The 26593-nt window shown below is 37.1% G+C and overlaps 1 protein-coding gene across 11 annotated transcripts; it reads right to left on the minus strand.

The window, feature by feature from the left end:
* Window positions 1-1358: 1358 nt before the first annotated feature.
* Window positions 1359-26593, minus strand: LOC123883656 (ribosomal RNA-processing protein 8-like). 11 transcript variants are annotated; one of them, XM_045932556.1, is made up of 11 exons: window positions 25924-26593; window positions 8229-8369; window positions 7927-8100; window positions 4860-4921; window positions 4049-4100; window positions 3280-3394; window positions 3085-3179; window positions 2220-2326; window positions 2014-2128; window positions 1630-1674; window positions 1359-1551 (listed from the first exon to the last, which is right to left on the minus strand). In XM_045932556.1, the coding sequence occupies exons 3-11, from the start codon at window positions 7978-7980 to the stop codon at window positions 1480-1482; spliced, it is 717 nt and encodes a 238-aa protein (XP_045788512.1). In that variant the 5' UTR covers window positions 7981-8100; window positions 8229-8369; window positions 25924-26593; the 3' UTR covers window positions 1359-1479. The 11 variants fall into 11 exon arrangements, 7 of the variants coding, with proteins under 7 accessions (XP_045788512.1, XP_045788509.1, XP_045788508.1 ...); XM_045932553.1 differs by having other exon boundaries at window positions 7927-8123; window positions 8222-8369; window positions 25924-26592; XM_045932552.1 differs by having other exon boundaries at window positions 8222-8369; window positions 25924-26591.

Consider the following 26593-nt stretch of genomic DNA (forward strand, 5'->3'; position numbering starts at 1 on the left):
AAAAAAAAAAAAAAATTCATTGTAAAGGGAAGATGAACGAATAACAAATTCCATATAATTTTAAAATCAGTGTTGTTTGAGCAAGAGAAAGAAAGATCCACTGTTCGTGGCGGTGGGCAGTGGTGGTCGCTGGTAGCGGTGGTCGTCGGGACTGTTGATGGTTGTTAGTGGTGGTGGTGGGACTGTGTTGGTGGAATAAAAATATGTTGATGCACGTAATTTTGTGTTGAAGTGTGGGGACACATGTAATTTTGTGTTGAAAAAGTATGTGTTCTCTTTTTTAATTGAAACGAATCTGAACCATTGATTTTGATCTGAATGGTTGAAAACAAATTTGATTACTCCCTCACCGGTGAGTCACCTATTTGATCCCTCATATTAGATGCCACCATACCTAATACCAAAACATGTATGAATAGTATATCAGTGATTCCAATTAGAGTTTTTATGATTATGATTGCACTATATGATACTTAACATGCACTAAACTTTTCTCAAGATCTAAAATGATGTGTATTCACATGTACTAAACTTACAACCCTCGTCCACAAGTCCTAGCTTATAAAAAATTGCCGCAATTGCTAGGCTGGACATCATGATTGAGATTCGAACTCCGACTCACTCACTTATGTGTGTGAGTTTACGATAACTTTATCATTTCGTCTATATACAAAACAAAAAAAAACAAAAAACTTACAACCCTACCCTCGCACCCATAACATACATATTGACCACAGAACAGAACCATGTTAGAACATTTACTATATAAGCATCTTGTTGATGTACAAAAATATTTTTAAAATGACTCCTCACTTAGTATTCTCATCATGCCCATTTCTTTCTTCCTCTTTGGTTCTCAAATTGAAAACCTTAGAACTAGAAATTGAAATTCACAATGCAATGGCTTTATCTAAAACAAGTAGTTGAATCCGCAAACATAAACTCAGAAAACTGGGTGATTTATCTATATTGGGAGATGTGAAGAATGGGCAAATGTAACCAATGACAACATTGTAAAATACATTAAAGATGAAATAAAAAAACACAAAAACCTTACAAAATGGCGCAAAATCCTTTCATGTTGTAACCTAAACCAGTTTGGTTTTGAACACTAATTATGAACATATATTTAAAATTTTCAAGGAGGAATTGTTAACTACACTCCCTCTTTTAATATTCTAGCCTCTAATCCACTTTATTCCAAAAAATCCCTTCCTTGAAACCACTCTTCTGCCTTCTATTAATTTCTCTGTTCTATAAGATATATAGTACTATCCTCGACATGCAAAATTCCTCAAAATTCTTCATTCAATAAATCCTATGAGCCTTTCAATCCAAGAATAAATTTGGGATGAACCTTGAATGTAAATAGTGCAAGAGCTTTTGTGATTCACTAGCCATGCTAACAAGAAATCTGATTGACTTTCGTCCATATAACAATAGTGTATAAAAATCTAAACTAAAATAATGATCATAGTCTCAACGACGCTTGTACAAACAAGGTTTAAGTGATGGCCATTCAATTTCCTTCCCTTTAGAATTTTGCTTTACCTACACACAAAAAGCTAATTCAACAGAGAGCAGCAAACAAGAAAAATGGAATAACATTGCAATTAATTAGCTATATACCTTTTTCGTGAAGTAAAACAAAATAAACATTTTATTTGATACGTCCTGCAATGATTAAACATCAGTAAGCACTACCAAACACTATATATATTTAAAGCGGATATTATGTTTTGGTGCAACTTTTATTCTTTGAATTTTAGCCTTCATTTAAATTCTTAATTACAATTTTACACGACTTTACTCAATCAAAAAAAAATTGTTTAAAAATAACCACGTAAAATTTTGTAACTTTCATTGCTTATTTTGGACCGGGAAGAAAAGAGAACAGGGAAGTAAAAAGAGAAAACAAGAGAAGAAAAATGATCTACAAAAGCGGAGGACTGCACGCTAGTATTTATAGTTATAGCTGTCTTATAGAGGCAATGAAATGAAACATTCTCATACCCTTTTCACATAGTTAAATCCTAACTCAGAAATAGCCTTTGAAAACTTCTCGGGGTCTGCTCCTCCATTATTTGGATCAAACCTGCTCTTCACTTCAGCTATCAAGAGCCAGCCGCTGTTCATAACTACGATCAGTCAGATTCTGACGAGACGAGGAAAGCATGCCGGGTTAAAAAATATTAATTCATTACAAAAAAAAAAAATACCCTGGCTTAAGCACCCTGTATGCTTCTTCAAGGTAAGTTTGATAGTTGGTTCCCATCAATGAAAGACAGAACACAGCAACATCAACAGCTGAGGAATTTAGTGGAGTCTGCAAGTAATTTACAAAATGAGCATGTCCTCTTGTAAGCAATCTAATTATTAGAAAGAAAAAAAATGATAATAAAATGAGATTGTTCTCCATTTTGTGCTTCAAATATTATTATTATTATTATTATGAAATTCGTGTAATTAAAATTTGTCCAGAAGCTAGCTTGTACATTTTTTTTCTACTAAAGATAACTACCTACTTGAAACTATCCAAAATTACACTAACTAGAATGGTAGAACACTAAAAACAGCCTTTCATGATTTTGCTAATGTATCTCAATATATAAGTACAATCGCATCGATAAAAGCTGTACTTCAGGTAAGGCACAATATTTTACCAGAAGAAAATGAAGATGAAAAACTCAAGTTGTGTTGTCAAATTTCCACCATGGCACAAACATTGCATTATGGCATGGCAAATTTTGTGTCAGTGCTGCAACATGGCGCAACACCTATTATATCTACCATGTTTCCACTATAAGATGTAATGCCATGTTTATATGGCAGATTGTTGGCTGGCCGCCATAATCCACCATTGATAACACTGACCTCAAGCCCAATTCGTTGAGATTTTTATACACTCAAAAAATAGGTAATCATATAATAATTATTTTCCCAAAAAAAAAAAAACACCCTACTGAAATAAATGCCAAAATATGGTAAAACTCATTTGTTTTCTACATAACCGTGATGTTTCCAATGCTTTAAACTTAATCTCTAATGCATACGCAGTACATTAGCCTAACAAGCAAAACTTACAGTTGCCATATCACAAGCAATTACAACAGGATTGTTGGAGACAAGGTCTAGAGAGAAGACGGTATTCTTCAAGCTTTTGGAAATGAGCGCTTCCCCTACAATGCAACAGAAACATGAAAACAGTAGCGGTGAACAATCCAAATATGGGTACTATGTAAGAGATATAATGAACAGCAAGATAAAGTAAACTCTCACCACAGCCAAAATCAGCAACAACAAAAGAAGGACTCTGTTTTTTCAGCCACTTAATAATTACATTAACTGGCTGTTCTGGCCAATTAGACATTTGTGTTTTGTATCCTGCATGATACTATCCAGATAAATGAAAAACAATTGAGACGGCCAATAAAAATGAGCAATTCAAACAATTACAATACATGCTAAATTACTAATAGACTAATATAATATGTAAGAGGATATGAAGCTAAGTCACTGGTCTTGCAAGTCATACTCATTAAACATATCTTATAAGTTGCTTGGCGAATTCTAACACTGATTTCTTTGATTACATTTTTAACACTGATTTTATCATTAACAATGTGGATTTTGTTGTTTAAGCTACAAATTCAAGTCACTAGACCTCACAAGTCTAAAATTCTTATAACTTTTCAGAAGTTCAATGTTTTGCCATTGTTCCAAATGCATCTTATATATCTATGACTGTTAAGTACTTAGATATGCACGTAGTTCAAACAGAATAAAAAAACATGCGTCAGTTTAGTTAGCTACGTGGATGGTTGTTGATTACTTAATGTGCACATTTCTGGATATTTATTTAACATAAAGAAAGGAGGATCAATTTGAGTGCCATCACAAGATAATCAATAAAACTACGAAAACATAAGTCTTTTCCTACTTTCGTATCAGTAACACACACTAATCAAGCGACACTATTATATCTTATGTAAGTCATGTCTAATGACAATTGATTCAAAACAAAAAGTCCGTGTAAACAAACCCTTACCAAGTTAAATAGAGATGAATCTTCACGGAAATAATGAAGCGCCTCCTTCCCACTGAAAAGAAAATGACAGATCCTTAACTCTTGTCAACCCAAAAAAGAATTACAAAAATAAACACCCAAATAATGTCTATCTAAGCAAGTAGTCTAATCCCAGCGAAATAATGAGATCCAAAAATTATAAAGAAACAGCACTCCTTCCTAATTCACTGCCCAAACCACATAAAGGAAGCCACGCTGAACCTCTCAACTTCCTCTAAGGATAAGTTTGGCAAAGCCAAATTGCTAGCTTATAGCGTTATGAACTTATGATTAAAGTGAAGTTGTTTGATAATATCCTTTCTTTCACGAGTTTAAAGCATATAATTTTTTCTCTCATATTTACCCTAAAGGCTTAATTGAAATAAAAATAAATAAATAAAAAAATACTAATTAAGTGGTGGAATAGTATTACCCGGTTGAAGCATAATGATCATATGTTTGTAATGTAATGCCTGTCGACCCATAAAATAAAAGGTCCTTTATTAGGAGTTGATGACTATTCATAAGACTTCGACTCAATGTTTTATTTTTGTCAAAATGTCCTTTTATATTTATCAATTAACTCAACTGTTAGTCTATCTCACCAAACACTTCAAATTCAATTGGATAGTTTACCCGCTGTCACGTAGCTTATAGCTTATCATATATCGGCTATAAGTTCATATACTATCAACTATCTTATTCGATACTTTTTATTACCAAAAGAGCTACTAAAGTCTTAATTTCAAGTTCAAAAATCACAATAAGAATACAAATTGCAGCAATAACATACGTGCAAGTGTATAGCTTCTCGTTAATCATCCTAAAGTGTCCTCCAGATAATCTTGCTCGCATCTGCAAAATTATCCAACAAGCAAAAATAAATAAATACCCTACCGGTGCCACTTGGAATGTTGGACCAGTCCGTACATCCCTCATATTAGTCAGTCCTTAAACCGGATACCGAGTCTTAAAATAAATAAATAAAAGTTGAGTTTTGGGTATACCTTTTGAAGAAAGTTGGAAGATTTGGAGGGTTGATTCGAGTTTGTACGGTTAGTAATAGAAGGTGGTGATGAATCATTTTTGGTGTGTCGTCTCGTTCGCTTTTTGTTGTTCATTCTCACGATTTTAATTGTGTGCTTCTACTGGCCTAGGGTTCTTTACTTTCTCTACTATGACGAATTTATTTATGAAAAGCATGCATTGGGGGTAATATATTCCAAATCCCTGATTTCAATTCTACGTTGTGGAGGCTATTTCAGTGTCAGTCAGGTGTTGGCAATAATAGAGGTTGATGGAGGGATGCAGATTGAGTGCATTCAAAGATATGCAGTCAGCAAAATCAGGTCCGTCTGATTGAGATCAGACGGTTTAAATTTAAAGTCAGAAACTTTAATATTTTAGAAAATTAAAACTGCATCAAGATCTATGCGTTCAATTTTGATCAGACGGTTAGCAACTTCTGACTACAGCCTGACTGCATGGTTGCTGACTTCATAGGATCCAATTCCGTTGAGGGAGGGAGGGAGGAACGATGAGATCAATTAACCATGTAATTTGGACCGATGGATTTAAAATTAATGGTTGAGATCCATCCATAGAAAATTGTGCGATTCAAATAAATGACAAATTCAAATCATAAATCAAACACGAACTTTGGTTAAGTTAAAAGATATTATTTCATCCAAGCATTTTTGGATAAAACATCGTGATTCTGCTACGACATAGTATGACTATGTTTGGATGTCAAAGAGATAGGAAAGAAAGAAATAGTGAAGTGAAAAATAAGAGAGAAGAGAGATATAAGAGAAATTGGACATAAATTTTATATGATTTGAATGAAAAGAATGTCTAATCTAGGCACAAATCCAACACCTCAATTTTTAAACAATCCATCGAAATTAGAATACTTTTGAATACCACAAGACTTTTTGTAAGTTGTAAAGAGTCTTGATTGAATACCACAAGACTTTTAAAATCCTAATTGAATACCAAGAGATTTTGTCATCATAAAAAAGTCCTTTAAAATCCCTTGAAATTCTAATTGAATACACCCTCCTAAATTAGTTGAATGAGGGTATTATTGTAAAATTGTTTATTTCACTTATTAACACACAAATTTCTCGTAATATGGAGAAATTTGTTTTTTACGATTACTGACCATTATATTTCTCTCTTTCCTTATTTATCTTCTCATCCAAACTATAGAAATGATCAATTACTTTGTTATTTCTATCTTTCTTTGTTCTGGGTCGAGCTTAGATGCTCGAGCAACAGAGGGGGTCGAACAAATACGTCCCGAGCAAGCTTAACATAAAGAGCCCGTGAGAGCTACTCGACACTCCAACGGTCTGATACTCCTGCGTATCGTAACGGCCGTAAACCGGAATGATGAGCATTTACTGCACATCAAGGCTCTAAGCCGTTTTCCGGCAGCCACTTGATGGCCATTAATGCCATCAAGGGCCTTGGCCCTGCGCTGGAGGCTATATATATGTGACTCCACTTCATTCACAAGGTACGCATATTTTTAGCTAAGAAAACCTACTCCACACCAAAACTGACTTGAGCGTCGGAGTGCTTGCAGGTACACAACCCCTCTCCGCTTCAACAGGGGTTTCAACCAACTTCAATGCTTTCAACCACCTTCAACGCCGGCGCAGTCGCATTCTCCTGGTCAACACGATTAGTGGCGCCGTCTGTGGGGATCTAGTTATCTAGAATATCGATAAGAGTGTATATAACTGAATCGGGAAACATTAAATTTTCATTACATATTGTCCGAATACATAAATAGGATTACAAAATCCAAGAGATTAATACTAAATTGAGCTAACAACTGAAAACATAAAGAAACTAAATCTTATACAAATATAAGATAACATGACGTCAGCTTAACTAGCATAATCCAAGTATCTGAACTCCATGCTTGTAGACCATGATATCTTGATCAACCTGTTTATCTGAAATCAAATAAGTGGGGGATGAGACAGTCACTTCGTCTCAGTGGATTCCTACTACCCAATTACTATTGGTGTCTATACCGGGGCAACTGACGAACTAATAGTTCTCTGATCCTGATAGTCAATCTCTGAACATGATTTACATAACATAATTTCATAACATAATACATAAAGGTGTAACACAAATTATATATCTTGTTCGTTTTATTCATAACAAAGACACTCTGAGGTGAGCCGGTCTCAGAGGCCCGACATGTCCGTCTGCGATAATAATGTACATCGACACGGCTGAAGCTCATAATCATAACATGATTGGATTCTAACGAATCCCATAACGTGGTACATAAGTAACCACCATAATTGATTGACTTTCTTAAACTTAACTTAATAATCCTGATTGTTATCCTGCCCATGAATTCCCTCCCGGGTTAATACTAACTTGTCCTGATTATCATGTACCTAACGTGTAATTAACATTCTAATTATTTAATGTATTTATAGTATCCACAGAAAATATCTAAAAGAGCCAGGGATCTAAAAAGAGTGAAAGCATATGCATTTTAAAAGATTCTGCAGGATACTGATCTGCTATTCTCACTTAGAGAGGATACCAATTCAGCATTCTGTTTTGTGTAAACTATGCATAAATTTGCCTACAATCCCACTTTCTAATAGTTGTGCACACCATAATAGATTAAATGATTAAAATGGAGAAGAACTTTGGGATTAAGCTCCTCTCATACACTAATTCACCCTAAATCCTAATGTTATCATGCAAATCATAATTTACGGGAAGTAACTTAACTTTCTATCTAAACTAATATTGTCATGCATATATTTTGGGCAACTAAGGTACTAACTAATCATGAAGGTTGAGCTTCTAAGGGAACCCACCTCAATCCGTAGATGAAAATCCTTGAGTGAATTCGAGATTCCACACTTATGCATCAGTTCGTGTGACTTAAACACGTAGAAACCTGCAGCCAAAAATCACAGCATCAGACCCCATCTTTAAACGCATCTCCAGACCTCATTACCAAACCAAAACCTATGAAAGGGATACTCAAACTGTAGGGAAATTCGTCTCGATTCTGAAAAGTCAACAACCATTCAAATCTGGATTATACGGCAACAGTTATGACTATATTACTAGCAGTAGGTCCATACGAATTTATGCAGAATTCCTTACCATGTACCTTGATTATCAATCCCTTCAATTTGGTTGCTTCTTCCAAACCCAGACCTTGAATCTTGCTCTTAAGCTTCCATTTTCCTCTATAGTGGTTCTGATTTCCACTTTTAAATCCATGCTTAGCTCCAATTATTTAACCAAGCCTCTTTGTAAGACCCATAATCCTGAACCTATTTTGCTTAGTTTTTAAGACCCATAATCCTGACTTTTGTTGACTTTTTAGGGATTTTTGCACCCGGAACCTATTTTGCTTAGTTTTTCGCGTAGATTTCGATTCCGAAGTTTGTTTGTTGAGCTAAGGAATGATATTTAGGTTCTTCGATTGAAAGACCATGGGTTGTGGATAGGTTAATTAGGGTTCGAAGGTTATTAGTTCGAGTATCGTCGTTATAACGACATAGTTTGCTGAGATCGTGCCTGTTTTGTGCTCGAGTGTCGGAATGGCACGGGGTTTGTTTTCCTGGTCTTCTTATAGGAAGGAGGATGTTCTTGTATCCTTGGAATTTTATTTTTCGCGTTATTCTAGTTTTTGAAAAAACGGGCAATAGTTTACCCGCTGTTCCGAATTTTCGTTAACTCCGAATCCGTTGATATTTTAGATGGGAACTTTATATATCGGCTTGAGTTGGGATATGACTTTAGAATATTTTTAAGAGTTAGGAATGAAAAATACAGTCGGGGAAAAATGTTTCGCGATAATTTTTGGAAATCGTTTAAGGCGAACGTTTAGTTTCTAAATTTTCTAGTTTCGCGAGTTTGGTCCGTAAGCGTAATGCGACTCGTCTGTGAGGCGTGAGTTCTCATGAGAGAAAGAAAATATCTTAAGATGATAGACTTGGATCGATCCAATGGTTAGGGTTTAATCTTGCTTTAGTGGCACTATTTGATCCTATGGCTAGGAATGATCATGATGCCTTTACATAGGATGACTTTGGTCATTGTTTTGTACTTAGAAAAATCACATTTTTGCTCTTCCTTCTCTCTCAAAACCGTGCTTCCTCTTTCCCCTAGCCCTAGCTTCACAAAATTTTCAATTCTTCACCATTTTCATTCATTTTGAGCTCATTGGATCCATAGAAATTGCAAGGGTTTCTTTCTTGAGGTAACTAGCTTCTTCCTTTCTCTTAGTTGGCCATGATTATGGTTTTGTTTGGATTTTAGGTTTTATGTTCATGAGAGAAAATTTTTAGAACTTGGTTAAAAATGTTTTGTGATCCATGGAAGTTGTTCATGAGATGTTAACTAGGGTTGTTTAGGCTTAGCTTGTTTGATTCCATGAGATTAGTGAGTTTTTCATGGATTTGTTCTTGGTTAGGGTTTTTGGAGAATTTCTAATTGATCAATAATATGAAAAATGGTTTTGTTAATTGTGTATTTGAGGTTGTTTTAAGACTTTTTAGAAGTTAAAAATCTTGACAAAGATTTATGTTTGAAAAATTATTTTCATGCTCAAAAGACTTAGAAAATTTTATGAGATTTTGGGTGGGTTTTGGAAAATGTTTTGATTGATCAATGAAATAATTTTGGGGAACAAAATGATCAAGGCCATGGTTTTGAAATGAAAAATTTGGTGTTGGCCTTGTTTTTCCCTCTTTGGCCGAGGCAACAAATTTGGGTAGGGAGAATCGATTTTTTTCGAAATTGTTCTAAGACAAGTAGTGTGACGTAATCATAGTCTAAAAAGTTTGATTGGTTTTGGTTTTGTTAGAAAAGAAAATGAGTTGCTTTTGCCCTAAGGAAATCAATTTGAAAATTGTCAAAAATTGCGATTCGACCTAAAATGTTTTGGATTGTTAGGGTTAATGCTTTTTAGGTATTATGGGATATTATCATGGTTTTAAAAATGAAAATTTGTGGGAGAATGCCTTGATTTCTCAATTCTGGACGAACTGTGCAGGGGCATTTTCGTCCATTTAAAATTGTTTCAGTTCCCTCAAAACTTAACCATTTGATCCGTCTTTTCGAGACGAAGAGTTTGGCGTATGGTTCGTCTCGAGTGGACAAGAGTTGAATTAGTTATGGTCATTTTAGTTTGAAAACTATTTTGTCGAAAATGTGTTTGTTTTGTGAAAAATAGTGTATTTAACTTCGGGAATTTTTAATCACTATGGGGAGGACTCGGAAATAATATCCGAGAGTGTTAGGAAGTGCCTTAGACACCTCTAGACCTTTGTGGATAGGTTTAGTTTCGATAAGATAATTTGGGAGAAACTTATTCATTGTCCGCTCGTTATTTTTAGGAAACGCGAAACGGTAGATAGTGTGAAACATTGTGGTTTTTGGTTGGAAGCATTGCCGAGGTAAGGGCACCTTTTTATTTCCGTCAATAGCATTAGGGTATGCTTGTGGTTATGTTTGTTTTGGTTCCATGCTTGTGTGCTTGGTTGTTTTCGATGTTATTTGTCTTACGTATATGTGGGAAATATATGTGTTGACATGTGGTTATGAATATGTGTATGTTTGTTGCATTAGTATATGTAGGGACGTATGCTCATGCAAACATTGTCGGTATTTGATCTGAGTGATTGTACCGGGTGATACTTCCGCCTTTAACGGAGACGGTATTTGATCTGGGTGATTGTACCGCCGTTAACGGAGCCGGTATTTGATCTGGGTGATTGTACTCCGGAGTATCCACCAATTGTGTTGGCATTTGATCTGAGTGATTGTGCCGGGTGTAATCCACCTTTTTCCGGAATTCATGCATGTAACGATCCTGTGACGGGGTGTTACCGTGGCGATCCTGTGACGGGGTGCCACACTCATTCATTAGAGGTCTTGCATTAGGGTATGTGTGCACTTTATTTATTCTTCTTGGTGTGAGGATGTGATAAGTGTTTACCGCTTTCTATTCTGGTATGTGTATTCGGTATTTTATTACTTGTTTCCAGTTGGTGACCCTTATTTTGCATGCCATATCGCGGGCTCCTCCCACCCCCAGACGATGGAGCGCCATCTGAGACCGTAGGCCGTGTGGACGGCGAGGACTTCGTGGACTATCCCGGAGTGTAGAGAGTAGCGCTTGTTAGGCTACATTTTGGTTAGGCTTAGGGCCTAGTTTGTATTTTGGATGACTGTATGTCTTATACATTTATACTCAGACATGTTTAGTGCCTTTTGGCCTTGTGATATATTCGGTTCATAACTCGTGTCTTTTGGTTGATGAACTTAATGTATCCGCTGTATGTAAATTATTCAGGTACACACTTTGCTTCGAGGAAGCCCTGTAATATAATGTGTTGATGTTATATTTATTTTCTATTGAATGACGAATTGCCGAGATAGCTGCGGGCGTTCACGCGCGCCATTTTATTTAAGCGTGTTGTTTTAAAAAAAAATAAATAATACCCCTTTTTATGCTTTGAAAAACGGGGTGTTACATTTTGGTATCAGAGCTCGACAGTAGATCTTCAAAGGGAAAGTGTGTACATGGGTTAACAGTCTGAGGTCAGTCATATTAGAGTTAGAGTCGGGTTTAGTGAGCATAAGTGCTTGGGTTCTTATGTGTTTGTTGTCTTGAGTCAAGCATGGGTTAAATGCTTAGGTAATTGATTGTTTCTCAACCGAAACAATGTTCCCTATAGTGCTTCAGTGAGTAGGACAGTTAGCCCCTAGAGCTTTGGTCGAACTGGGTCGACGAGTGTCTCCGAATTTTCTCAGAGGCAGCGGTCCGAGGAGGATGGATTTGAGGAGAATAAGAAATGCAAGGGATTCTTGGAAGTTAGATTATTGATTAGAAGTGCATTGGACGTGGTCACTCGGAGATGTTGAGTGTGGACGAGTGGACATCATTCTTGTAAAGGATTTCAAGTAAGGACTTGATTCGGGGAACTTTTTGAAGAAAATATTGGATGTTTGCTACGGTGAGTTCGGGATGAGACTTGATGAAGTCATTTGGTTGTCAAGAAGATGCAGCCAATGAGGGATGGTGGAACAGACAACAATGTCAATTGGAATTAATTACGATGATTGGGTAATCATCGGGGCGAGCCGTATTTGAGTTAAAGTGGATGTTGCGCGTCAAGAGTGAGCGAACCTGGTGGTGTTAGATGACAGTTATACGTCGATGGGTACCTTAAAGGTTTAAGTTGAGTGTTTAAGGTATATTAGGATATGAAATGTGATTATTAAGGGTAAATCACGTGATGATTGAAGGTAGGAGATCAAGTATCACGTTGATAAGTGGCAATCTATACATAGTTCGGGAGATAGTAAGTATAGGTGTTGATGTAAGAGAAATATATAGGTAATCATTGGTTAGATAACTATAGATTTCGAGAGATGTTTTGGTAAGAATGAGGAGTTCAATTTTGGAAAGTGAATTTTATGTCGATGATATGGGATACTAGAGGTGTATGGTATGGAAATACTTAGAGAATTGTAGCAGTGTAAGCTATAATTGTTGATTATTGGAAGGTAGACCCTAAGAGAAAGTAAACATCTTGAGTAGTTTGAAGGGATTAGTCAAGATTTGAGTAGAGATCCTGTGTGATTGGACATTTAAGTTAATGATTTCGATCGACCAAAAGGGTTGAAGGACCAAGTAGTATCTTGAATTTATGACATCATTGGTGTTGAGGTAGACAAGTTTTAAATAATTCAAGTTTTGGACGAGAATTTTTGGAAATTTTCTAGAAATGTCGTGTATTATTAGAAAGAGAGTTTGTTAGTAAGAGTACTAAGACAATGGGAGCGATAGTTGGAAGGAAATTTTGGTTTAATTTTGAGATGTAATGGAGAAAGTTAGATGGTGTGGTAAGTATTTTAAATCTCTTGAGGATTAGATTCAAGAGATTGATTTCGGTATTAAACGTACTAAGGAGGAAATCATAGCGAAGGGTTGTGTTTTTGTAGTTGTTCTGGAGAAGTCAAGCATTAAGATTTGAGACACCTATTCAATCGCTGGATGAATGAGTAATATGTGTCGATTCGGAGGTAAATTATAGTGACATGACGAAGATAAGATTAGAGATAATTATGCATAGAGAAATACGTAATAGGAACTTGATGGATTAATTAATTGGAGCGTTTGATTTTGAGGTGTACATTAGTAGACACCTTAGTGGAAGTTAGAGATGAATAAGAATCAAGCTAGTGAATGGATGTGTAGAATATTTGGATTATGTGCGACGAATTAAAGACATGGTTTGAAATCAACGAGATGGAGGTCTTGGTTGTTTGGAAACCAACTTTAGGAATTTATCGAACTTAGAAGTTTCATTTTACTAGATTGCTGAGGAGGACCTAATTGGAGTTTTGTAGATATTATAACATCGACAAGATAATCGCAAAGGAATGGTTAACGTTGTGCGTTAGCAAGGAAGCGAGAAGGTAATACAAGTTGTAAGGGGAGACTGACAACCCCATTGGTTAATTTGGAAATTTAAATAGGAAAAGGAGTACAGTCGGAATAAGGATGGTGAGTTTAGTAAGTGGAAAGCATGTTGGAGAATTCCACATAAGAATTTAGAAGTCGAGGTTAAGTGCGAAGTGTCATTTATGGAAGGAATGAAGCGAAATAGTTAGTCGTTGGGAAGAAATGTTAAGAATAAGTGATGGAAAAGCACATGAGAATGTGGATTATAATAATTAAGGATACTTGGAAGGGATTACCTCACATATAATTTGGAAAATTATGATTGTGCGTGTATATTAAGGATTCGAAAGCGTCACCTGAATGGATGTCATGGTGAGGTGTGTGTTGTATGTGGAAATAAAAAAAAGAAGGTAAGCGCTTGTCTGGTAGAAAAGTTTGGTGGAGACTAGCACAACTTCGATTCATTGTAGTAATTTCGATGAGGACAGGCGTAGCAGAATGAATATCTGTATCGAGTAAGTAAAGGACTTCGGATATTGTCATCATGGACGGTTGAATAATAGTGATGTAGGGAGTACCTTAAGATCTATTATGGAGGTAGGTATCTCGACATGTGAGGTGATGTCGGGATAATTAAGAATGGTCGGGGTGACAAGCCATTTTGAGTAGAAGAGGATTTAATGGTAAGAGGAAAGAAACCCGAGAGATGTTTAGAAATAGAATGAGAATACAATTTAAATTGGTTTGTGCCAATGATGGCAGTCAACAAGGATAAACGTTTTATGCTAAGGCTGGCAAGTATAAGCTAAGTATTAATTTGGAAAATAAGTGGACGCATAAGAAATTGATTCTTGGAAATTTGAGAATTAGATAAAGGGAGTCCAAGAGAATTAGATGATAAAAGTTGGCGAATGTCGAGAAAAAATGAAATGAGGAACTTGGATCACCAACCAGATGCTGGGATGATATTACTAAGACCGTGATTGGAATGAGATTCAAATGTGAACATGCGGGTCTACACAGTTATGATATTAAAGGAAAGATTAAGGACTTATGGATATGGGCGAAGTGGTGAAGTTCTTCTATTGAGATGATAATTTCTTTCGAAGTGCAATGGTTTGGGTGGTACTTGCTGTGATAACATCGTACTTGTTGTTGGATGATACTCTAAGGATGTTTTATGAGTGAAAGCATGAGAGTTCAAGCGACGTGTTTTGAGCGTCGTGTCTCGTTGACAAGGTCGAGGTAGTAAGTAAGTGAGGAAAACATTAAGAAAACCACGAAGGAATTGTTGGACCCTTGTGCCTCGGAGGACCTGGAGCACAAGTGGCAAAGAAAAAAAACATTATTAAAGTTAGGTGAAGATGGTCTAAACCACCATCATGATTGTCGGCTATCTATTGACAAATTGAGGAACTGATCATCCTTGATCTCTTGTTAATAATAGACAGCATCATGTTGACTGGAATCGACTAGTTTTACTAGCTTTGGTGTAGAGAGTTTGCGGTGTTTCTTTTTAGAGGGTAGCAGTCACCACTCCGTGTGGGCCTAGTTGAATTGGCTATGTCGTGGAGGCTTAAGAGGTGACTTTAGAAATTTCGTGTGTCGACCTAGGATCTTTGAGGAACTAGAGGTTGTGAACCTTCGTAGTGAGGTTAGATTTTGAGTGGTGAACTCGTTGTGTGATGTTTAGCTTTGTGTCTAGAGTTTGGAACCAGTGCGACTATGTAGAGGGTTGCGTTTTGTGCACGGTCGTGTCAGTGTGGTGGTGATAGCATCTGTGTGGCTTCACCTGGTGTTAGCATCTGTGTGGCTACACCTATTCCTATGAGATTTGTTGTGTAGGTGTTAGTAATAACTGGTTGAGTTGTTACTCTGGCTTTAGTTTCGAGGACGAAACTTCTTTTTGGTGGGTAGTAATGTAAGACCCATAATCCTGTAGGTTCTGGTCCTGGCGCAACGCGCGCAGGCTTGGTTTGTGAGGGTTGACTTTTGTTGACTTTTTAGGGATTTTTGCACCCGGAACCTATTTTGCTTAGTTTTTCGCGTAGATTTCGATTCCGAAGTTTGTTTGTTGAGCTAAGGAATGATTTTTAGGTTCTTCGATTGAAAGACCATGGGTTGTGGATAGGTTAATTAGGGTTCGAAGGTTATTAGTTCGAGTATCGTCGTTATAACGACATAGTTTGCTGAGATCGTGCCTGTTTTGTGCTCGAGTGTCGGAATGGCACGGGGTTTGTTTTCCTGGTCTTCTTATAGGAAGGAGGATGTTCTTGTATCCTTGGAATTTTATTTTTCGCGTTATTCTAGTTTTTGAAAAAACGGGCAATAGTTTACCCGCTGTTCCGAATTTTCGTTAACTCCGAATCCGTTGATATTTTAGATGGGAACTTTATATATCGGCTTGAGTTGGGATATGACTTTAGAATATTTTTAAGAGTTAGGAATGAAAAATACAGTCGGGGAAAAATGTTTCGCGATAATTTTTGGAAATCGTTTAAGGCGAACGTTTAGTTTCTAAATTTTCTAGTTTCGCGAGTTTGGTCCGTAAGCGTAATGCGACTCGTCTGTGAGGCGTGAGTTCTCATGAGAGAAAGAAAATATCTTAAGATGATAGACTTGGATCGATCCAATGGTTAGGGTTTAATCTTGCTTTAGTGGCACTATTTGATCCTATGGCTAGGAATGATCATGATGCCTTTACATAGGATGACTTTGGTCATTGTTTTGTACTTAGAAAAATCACATTTTTGCTCTTCCTTCTCTCTCAAAACCGTGCTTCCTCTTTCCCCTAGCCCTAGCTTCACAAAATTTTCAATTCTTCACCATTTTCATTCATTTTGAGCTCATTGGATCCATAGAAATTGCAAGGGTTTCTTTCTTGAGGTAACTAGCTTCTTCCTTTCTCTTAGTTGGCCATGATTATGGTTTTGTTTGGATTTTAGGTTTTATGTTCATGAGAGAAAATTTTTAGAACTTGGTTAAAAATGTTTTGTGATCCATGGAAGTTGTTCATGAGATGTTAACTAGGGTTGTTTAGGCTTAGCTTGTTTGATTCCATGAGATTAGTGAGTTTTTCATGGATTTGTTCTTGGTTAGGGTTTTTGGAGAATTTCTAATTGATCAATAATATGAAAAATGGTTTTGTTAATTGTGTATTTGAGGTTGTTTTAAGACTTTTTAGAAGTTAAAAATCTTGACAAAGATTTATGTTTGAAAAATTATTTTCATGCTCAAAAGACTTAGAAAATTTTATGAGATTTTGGGTGGGTTTTGGAAAATGTTTTGATTGATCAATGAAATAATTTTGGGGAACAAAATGATCAAGGCCATGGTTTTGAAATGAAAAATTTGGTGTTGGCCTTGTTTTTCCCTCTTTGGCCGAGGCAACAAATTTGGGTAGGGAGAATCGATTTTTTTCGAAATTGTTCTAAGACAAGTAGTGTGACGTAATCATAGTCTAAAAAGTTTGATTGGTTTTGGTTTTGTTAGAAAAGAAAATGAGTTGCTTTTGCCCTAAGGAAATCAATTTGAAAATTGTCAAAAATTGCGATTCGACCTAAAATGTTTTGGATTGTTAGGGTTAATGCTTTTTAGGTATTATGGGATATTATCATGGTTTTAAAAATGAAAATTTGTGGGAGAATGCCTTGATTTCTCAATTCTGGACGAACTGTGCAGGGGCATTTTCGTCCATTTAAAATTGTTTCAGTTCCCTCAAAACTTAACCATTTGATCCGTCTTTTCGAGACGAAGAGTTTGGCGTATGGTTCGTCTCGAGTGGACAAGAGTTGAATTAGTTATGGTCATTTTAGTTTGAAAACTATTTTGTCGAAAATGTGTTTGTTTTGTGAAAAATAGTGTATTTAACTTCGGGAATTTTTAATCACTATGGGGAGGACTCGGAAATAATATCCGAGAGTGTTAGGAAGTGCCTTAGACACCTCTAGACCTTTGTGGATAGGTTTAGTTTCGATAAGATAATTTGGGAGAAACTTATTCATTGTCCGCTCGTTATTTTTAGGAAACGCGAAACGGTAGATAGTGTGAAACATTGTGGTTTTTGGTTGGAAGCATTGCCGAGGGAAGGGCACCTTTTTATTTCCGTCAATAGCATTAGGGTATGCTTGTGGTTATGTTTGTTTTGGTTCCATGCTTGTGTGCTTGGTTGTTTTCGATGTTATTTGTCTTACGTATATGTGGGAAATATATGTGTTGACATGTGGTTATGAATATGTGTATGTTTGTTGCATTAGTATATGTAGGGACGTATGCTCATGCAAACATTGTCGGTATTTGATCTGAGTGATTGTACCGGGTGATACTTCCGCCTTTAACGGAGACGGTATTTGATCTGGGTGATTGTACCGCCGTTAACGGAGCCGGTATTTGATCTGGGTGATTGTACTCCGGAGTATCCACCAATTGTGTTGGCATTTGATCTGAGTGATTGTGCCGGGTGTAATCCACCTTTTTCCGGAATTCATGCATGTAACGATCCTGTGACGGGGTGTTACCGTGGCGATCCTGTGACGGGGTGCCACACTCATTCATTAGAGGTCTTGCATTAGGGTATGTGTGCACTTTATTTATTCTTCTTGGTGTGAGGATGTGATAAGTGTTTACCGCTTTCTATTCTGGTATGTGTATTCGGTATTTTATTACTTGTTTCCAGTTGGTGACCCTTATTTTGCATGCCATATCACGGGCTCCTCCCACCCCCAGACGATGGAGCGCCATCTGAGACCGTAGGCCGTGTGGACGGCGAGGACTTCGTGGACTATCCCGGAGTGTAGAGAGTAGCGCTTGTTAGGCTACATTTTGGTTAGGCTTAGGGCCTAGTTTGTATTTTGGATGACTGTATGTCTTATACATTTATACTCAGACATGTTTAGTGCCTTTTGGCCTTGTGATATATTCGGTTCATAACTCGTGTCTTTTGGTTGATGAACTTAATGTATCCGCTGTATGTAAATTATTCAGGTACACACTTTGCTTCGAGGAAGCCCTGTAATATAATGTGTTGATGTTATATTTATTTTCTATTGAATGACGAATTGCCGAGATAGCTGCGGGCGTTCACGCGCGCCATTTTATTTAAGCGTGTTGTTTTAAAAAAAAAATAAATAATACCCCTTTTTATGCTTTGAAAAACGGGGTGTTACATTTTGGTATCAGAGCTCGACAGTAGATCTTCAAAGGGAAAGTGTGTACATGGGTTAACAGTCTGAGGTCAGTCATATTAGAGTTAGAGTCGGGTTTAGTGAGCATAAGTGCTTGGGTTCTTATGTGTTTGTTGTCTTGAGTCAAGCATGGGTTAAATGCTTAGGTAATTGATTGTTTCTCAACCGAAACAATGTTCCCTATAGTGCTTCAGTGAGTAGGACAGTTAGCCCCTAGAGCTTTGGTCGAACTGGGTCGACGAGTGTCTCCGAATTTTCTCAGAGGCAGCGGTCCGAGGAGGATGGATTTGAGGAGAATAAGAAATGCAAGGGATTCTTGGAAGTTAGATTATTGATTAGAAGTGCATTGGACGTGGTCACTCGGAGATGTTGAGTGTGGACGAGTGGACATCATTCTTGTAAAGGATTTCAAGTAAGGACTTGATTCGGGGAACTTTTTGAAGAAAATATTGGATGTTTGCTACGGTGAGTTCGGGATGAGACTTGATGAAGTCATTTGGTTGTCAAGAAGATGCAGCCAATGAGGGATGGTGGAACAGACAACAATGTCAATTGGAATTAATTACGATGATTGGGTAATCATCGGGGCGAGCCGTATTTGAGTTAAAGTGGATGTTGCGCGTCAAGAGTGAGCGAACCTGGTGGTGTTAGATGACAGTTATACGTCGATGGGTACCTTAAAGGTTTAAGTTGAGTGTTTAAGGTATATTAGGATATGAAATGTGATTATTAAGGGTAAATCACGTGATGATTGAAGGTAGGAGATCAAGTATCACGTTGATAAGTGGCAATCTATACATAGTTCGGGAGATAGTAAGTATAGGTGTTGATGTAAGAGAAATATATAGGTAATCATTGGTTAGATAACTATAGATTTCGAGAGATGTTTTGGTAAGAATGAGGAGTTCAATTTTGGAAAGTGAATTTTATGTCGATGATATGGGATACTAGAGGTGTATGGTATGGAAATACTTAGAGAATTGTAGCAGTGTAAGCTATAATTGTTGATTATTGGAAGGTAGACCCTAAGAGAAAGTAAACATCTTGAGTAGTTTGAAGGGATTAGTCAAGATTTGAGTAGAGATCCTGTGTGATTGGACATTTAAGTTAATGATTTCGATCGACCAAAAGGGTTGAAGGACCAAGTAGTATCTTGAATTTATGACATCATTGGTGTTGAGGTAGACAAGTTTTAAATAATTCAAGTTTTGGACGAGAATTTTTGGAAATTTTCTAGAAATGTCGTGTATTATTAGAAAGAGAGTTTGTTAGTAAGAGTACTAAGACAATGGGAGCGATAGTTGGAAGGAAATTTTGGTTTAATTTTGAGATGTAATGGAGAAAGTTAGATGGTGTGGTAAGTATTTTAAATCTCTTGAGGATTAGATTCAAGAGATTGATTTCGGTATTAAACGTACTAAGGAGGAAATCATAGCGAAGGGTTGTGTTTTTGTAGTTGTTCTGGAGAAGTCAAGCATTAAGATTTGAGACACCTATTCAATCGCTGGATGAATGAGTAATATGTGTCGATTCGGAGGTAAATTATAGTGACATGACGAAGATAAGATTAGAGATAATTATGCATAGAGAAATACGTAATAGGAACTTGATGGATTAATTAATTGGAGCGTTTGATTTTGAGGTGTACATTAGTAGACACCTTAGTGGAAGTTAGAGATGAATAAGAATCAAGCTAGTGAATGGATGTGTAGAATATTTGGATTATGTGCGACGAATTAAAGACATGGTTTGAAATCAACGAGATGGAGGTCTTGGTTGTTTGGAAACCAACTTTAGGAATTTATCGAACTTAGAAGTTTCATTTTACTAGATTGCTGAGGAGGACCTAATTGGAGTTTTGTAGATATTATAACATCGACAAGATAATCGCAAAGGAATGGTTAACGTTGTGCGTTAGCAAGGAAGCGAGAAGGTAATACAAGTTGTAAGGGGAGACTGACAACCCCATTGGTTAATTTGGAAATTTAAATAGGAAAAGGAGTACAGTCGGAATAAGGATGGTGAGTTTAGTAAGTGGAAAGCATGTTGGAGAATTCCACATAAGAATTTAGAAGTCGAGGTTAAGTGCGAAGTGTCATTTATGGAAGGAATGAAGCGAAATAGTTAGTCGTTGGGAAGAAATGTTAAGAATAAGTGATGGAAAAGCACATGAGAATGTGGATTATAATAATTAAGGATACTTGGAAGGGATTACCTCACATATAATTTGGAAAATTATGATTGTGCGTGTATATTAAGGATTCGAAAGCGTCACCTGAATGGATGTCATGGTGAGGTGTGTGTTGTATGTGGAAATAAAAAAAAGAAGGTAAGCGCTTGTCTGGTAGAAAAGTTTGGTGGAGACTAGCACAACTTCGATTCATTGTAGTAATTTCGATGAGGACAGGCGTAGCAGAATGAATATCTGTATCGAGTAAGTAAAGGACTTCGGATATTGTCATCATGGACGGTTGAATAATAGTGATGTAGGGAGTACCTTAAGATCTATTATGGAGGTAGGTATCTCGACATGTGAGGTGATGTCGGGATAATTAAGAATGGTCGGGGTGACAAGCCATTTTGAGTAGAAGAGGATTTAATGGTAAGAGGAAAGAAACCCGAGAGATGTTTAGAAATAGAATGAGAATACAATTTAAATTGGTTTGTGCCAATGATGGCAGTCAACAAGGATAAACGTTTTATGCTAAGGCTGGCAAGTATAAGCTAAGTATTAATTTGGAAAATAAGTGGACGCATAAGAAATTGATTCTTGGAAATTTGAGAATTAGATAAAGGGAGTCCAAGAGAATTAGATGATAAAAGTTGGCGAATGTCGAGAAAAAATGAAATGAGGAACTTGGATCACCAACCAGATGCTGGGATGATATTACTAAGACCGTGATTGGAATGAGATTCAAATGTGAACATGCGGGTCTACACAGTTATGATATTAAAGGAAAGATTAAGGACTTATGGATATGGGCGAAGTGGTGAAGTTCTTCTATTGAGATGATAATTTCTTTCGAAGTGCAATGGTTTGGGTGGTACTTGCTGTGATAACATCGTACTTGTTGTTGGATGATACTCTAAGGATGTTTTATGAGTGAAAGCATGAGAGTTCAAGCGACGTGTTTTGAGCGTCGTGTCTCGTTGACAAGGTCGAGGTAGTAAGTAAGTGAGGAAAACATTAAGAAAACCACGAAGGAATTGTTGGACCCTTGTGCCTCGGAGGACCTGGAGCACAAGTGGCAAAGAAAAAAAACATTATTAAAGTTAGGTGAAGATGGTCTAAACCACCATCATGATTGTCGGCTATCTATTGACAAATTGAGGAACTGATCATCCTTGATCTCTTGTTAATAATAGACAGCATCATGTTGACTGGAATCGACTAGTTTTACTAGCTTTGGTGTAGAGAGTTTGCGGTGTTTCTTTTTAGAGGGTAGCAGTCACCACTCCGTGTGGGCCTAGTTGAATTGGCTATGTCGTGGAGGCTTAAGAGGTGACTTTAGAAATTTCGTGTGTCGACCTAGGATCTTTGAGGAACTAGAGGTTGTGAACCTTCGTAGTGAGGTTAGATTTTGAGTGGTGAACTCGTTGTGTGATGTTTAGCTTTGTGTCTAGAGTTTGGAACCAGTGCGACTATGTAGAGGGTTGCGTTTTGTGCACGGTCGTGTCAGTGTGGTGGTGATAGCATCTGTGTGGCTTCACCTGGTGTTAGCATCTGTGTGGCTACACCTATTCCTACGAGATTTTGTTGTGTAGGTGTTAGTAATAACTGGTTGAGTTGTTACTCTGGCTTTAGTTTCGAGGACGAAACTTCTTTTTGGTGGGTAGTAATGTAAGACCCATAATCCTGTAGGTTCTGGTCCTGGCGCAACGCGCGCAGGCTTGGTTTGTGAGGGTTGACTTTTGTTGACTTTTTAGGGATTTTTGCACCCGGAACCTATTTTGCTTAGTTTTTCGCGTAGATTTCGATTCCGAAGTTTGTTTGTTGAGCTAAGGAATGATTTTTAGGTTCTTCGATTGAAAGACCATGGGTTGTGGATAGGTTAATTAGGGTTCGAAGGTTATTAGTTCGAGTATCGTCGTTATAACGACATAGTTTGCTGAGATCGTGCCTGTTTTGTGCTCGAGTGTCGGAATGGCACGGGGTTTGTTTTCCTGGTCTTCTTATAGGAAGGAGGATGTTCTTGTATCCTTGGAATTTTATTTTTCGCGTTATTCTAGTTTTTGAAAAAACGGGCAATAGTTTACCCGCTGTTCCGAATTTTCGTTAACTCCGAATCCGTTGATATTTTAGATGGGAACTTTATATATCGGCTTGAGTTGGGATATGACTTTAGAATATTTTTAAGAGTTAGGAATGAAAAATACAGTCGGGGAAAAATGTTTCGCGATAATTTTTGGAAATCGTTTAAGGCGAACGTTTAGTTTCTAAATTTTCTAGTTTCGCGAGTTTGGTCCGTAAGCGTAATGCGACTCGTCTGTGAGGCGTGAGTTCTCATGAGAGAAAGAAAATATCTTAAGATGATAGACTTGGATCGATCCAATGGTTAGGGTTTAATCTTGCTTTAGTGGCACTATTTGATCCTATGGCTAGGAATGATCATGATGCCTTTACATAGGATGACTTTGGTCATTGTTTTGTACTTAGAAAAATCACATTTTTGCTCTTCCTTCTCTCTCAAAACCGTGCTTCCTCTTTCCCCTAGCCCTAGCTTCACAAAATTTTCAATTCTTCACCATTTTCATTCATTTTGAGCTCATTGGATCCATAGAAATTGCAAGGGTTTCTTTCTTGAGGTAACTAGCTTCTTCCTTTCTCTTAGTTGGCCATGATTATGGTTTTGTTTGGATTTTAGGTTTTATGTTCATGAGAGAAAATTTTTAGAACTTGGTTAAAAATGTTTTGTGATCCATGGAAGTTGTTCATGAGATGTTAACTAGGGTTGTTTAGGCTTAGCTTGTTTGATTCCATGAGATTAGTGAGTTTTTCATGGATTTGTTCTTGGTTAGGGTTTTTGGAGAATTTCTAATTGATCAATAATATGAAAAATGGTTTTGTTAATTGTGTATTTGAGGTTGTTTTAAGACTTTTTAGAAGTTAAAAATCTTGACAAAGATTTATGTTTGAAAAATTATTTTCATGCTCAAAAGACTTAGAAAATTTTATGAGATTTTGGGTGGGTTTTGGAAAATGTTTTGATTGATCAATGAAATAATTTTGGGGAACAAAATGATCAAGGCCATGGTTTTGAAATGAAAAATTTGGTGTTGGCCTTGTTTTTCCCTCTTTGGCCGAGGCAACAAATTTGGGTAGGGAGAATCGATTTTTTTCGAAATTGTTCTAAGACAAGTAGTGTGACGTAATCATAGTCTAAAAAGTTTGATTGGTTTTGGTTTTGTTAGAAAAGAAAATGAGTTGCTTTTGCCCTAAGGAAATCAATTTGAAAATTGTCAAAAATTGCGGTTCGACCTAAAATGTTTTGGATTGTTAGGGTTAATGCTTTTTAGGTATTATGGGATATTATCATGGTTTTAAAAATGAAAATTTGTGGGGGAATGCCTTGATTTCTCAATTCTGGACGAACTGTGCAGGGGCATTTTCGTCCATTTAAAATTGTTTCAGTTCCCTCAAAACTTAACCATTTGATCCGTCTTTTCGAGACGAAGAGTTTGGCGTATGGTTCGTCTCGAGTGGACAAGAGTTGAATTAGTTATGGTCATTTTAGTTTGAAAACTATTTTGTCGAAAATGTGTTTGTTTTGTGAAAAATAGTGTATTTAACTTCGGGAATTTTTAATCACTATGGGGAGGACTCGGAAATAATATCCGAGAGTGTCAGGAAGTGCCTTAGACACCTCTAGACCTTTGTGGATAGGTTTAGTTTCGATAAGATAATTTGGGAGAAACTTATTCATTGTCCGCTCATTATTTTTAGGAAACGCGAAACGGTAGATAGTGTGAAACATTGTGGTTTTTGGTTGGAAGCATTGCCGAGGTAAGGGCACCTTTTTATTTCCGTCAATAGCATTAGGGTATGCTTGTGGTTATGTTTGTTTTGGTTCCATGCTTGTGTGCTTGGTTGTTTTCGATGTTATTTGTCTTACGTATATGTGGGAAATATATGTGTTGACATGTGGTTATGAATATGTGTATGTTTGTTGCATTAGTATATGTAGGGACGTATGCTCATGCAAACATTGTCGGTATTTGATCTGAGTGATTGTACCGGGTGATACTTCCGCCTTTAACGGAGACGGTATTTGATCTGGGTGATTGTACCGCCGTTAACGGAGCCGGTATTTGATCTGGGTGATTGTACTCCGGAGTATCCACCAATTGAGTTGGCATTTGATCTGAGTGATTGTGCCGGGTGTAATCCACCTTTTTCCGGAATTCATGCATGTAACGATCCTGTGACGGGGTGTTACCGTGGCGATCCTGTGACGGGGTGCCACACTCATTCATTAGAGGTCTTGCATTAGGGTATGTGTGCACTTTATTTATTCTTGGTGTGAGGATGTGATAAGTGTTTACCGCTTTCTATTCTGGTATGTGTATTCGGTATTTTATTACTTGTTTCCAGTTGGTGACCCTTATTTTGCATGCCATATCGCGGGCTCCTCCCACCCCCAGACGATGGAGCGCCATCTGAGACCGTAGGCCGTGTGGACGGCGAGGACTTCGTGGACTATCCCGGAGTGTAGAGAGTAGCGCTTGTTAGGCTACATTTTGGTTAGGCTTAGGGCCTAGTTTGTATTTTGGATGACTGTATGTCTTATACATTTATACTCAGACATGTTTAGTGCCTTTTGGCCTTGTGATATATTCGGTTCATAACTCGTGTCTTTTGGTTGATGAACTTAATGTATCCGCTGTATGTAAATTATTCAGGTACACACTTTGCTTCGAGGAAGCCCTGTAATATAATGTGTTGATGTTATATTTATTTTCTATTGAATGACGAATTGCCGAGATAGCTGCGGGCGTTCACGCGCGCCATTTTATTTAAGCGTGTTGTTTTAAAAAAAAAAAAAATAATACCCCTTTTTATGCTTTGAAAAACGGGGTGTTACACTCTTTCTCCACATAAACCACATGTAATTACCAAGAATGGAATTAATGATAATTTCTAACATCAAAGAATGTACAGATTCTTTTAAGGAAAGGAACAAAGCTCTGAGTTTTCTTACCGATAATCAAGAGTGGCTGGGCAGAAATGGAAACAGCAACATGCAGAAGCAAGTTGTTCTGCTGCTCCTCGCTAAGCGAGAAGCCCGATTCGCTAGGCAAACCTGCGATAACAGTCCCTCTCTAATCCTTCATTGTTTTCATCAATTCTTGTGTTTTAGGACTACCCATTGCTGCTACAAGTTCCGAATAGAGGTGCGCAGGTCTAGAATCAAGGAATTAGTGCATTACTAACATGTTTGGTGGAGATTTGGGCGAGTTACAATTGAGAGGAAGGTGAAAGGGGTAGTGTTTGAGACTTTATCTTGGTTAATGCAGTACTTATGAAGCTGATTCCTCAATTGCATGCTAAATTTCTGATGTGAATAGGTGGTTGGAGATGAAGATAGAGCTTTTGGTGGTGGTGGTGGTGGTGGTAGAACGTGAGGGAGAGAGAAGTGGAGAGAGCTTGTTTTCTGATTTTTCCCTTCTCAGGAAGTGGAAATGAATGGATGGTTTAGTCATATGGTTGTGTGGTTATAAGCAAGAGTGTAGGTCCCACTTGATCCTTTGTTAGTAATATGTGGTTTCGACTAGTCATTGTTAGCTATGTGTGATAAGTTATACTCACTATTTCCAATTTGTCTATGATAATTTCCCTTAATTAATATTTCTCTATTAATTAAAGTTGGG

Source organism: Trifolium pratense, linkage group LG5, assembly GCF_020283565.1.
Source record: "Trifolium pratense cultivar HEN17-A07 linkage group LG5, ARS_RC_1.1, whole genome shotgun sequence".
NCBI classification, from domain to species: domain Eukaryota; kingdom Viridiplantae; phylum Streptophyta; class Magnoliopsida; order Fabales; family Fabaceae; genus Trifolium; species Trifolium pratense.

Coding starts and splice junctions, on each gene's coding strand:
- LOC123883656 (XM_045932550.1), bottom strand. CDS start 5,187: ATGAACAACAAAAAGCGAACGAGACGACACACCAAAAATGATTCATCA. Junction 4,101..4,859: donor GAGAAGCTATACACTTGCAC/GTATGTTATTGC, acceptor TTTTCTTTTCAG/TGGGAAGGAGGCGCTTCATT. Junction 3,180..3,279: donor TGTTGCTGATTTTGGCTGTG/GTGAGAGTTTAC, acceptor GTTGCATTGTAG/GGGAAGCGCTCATTTCCAAA.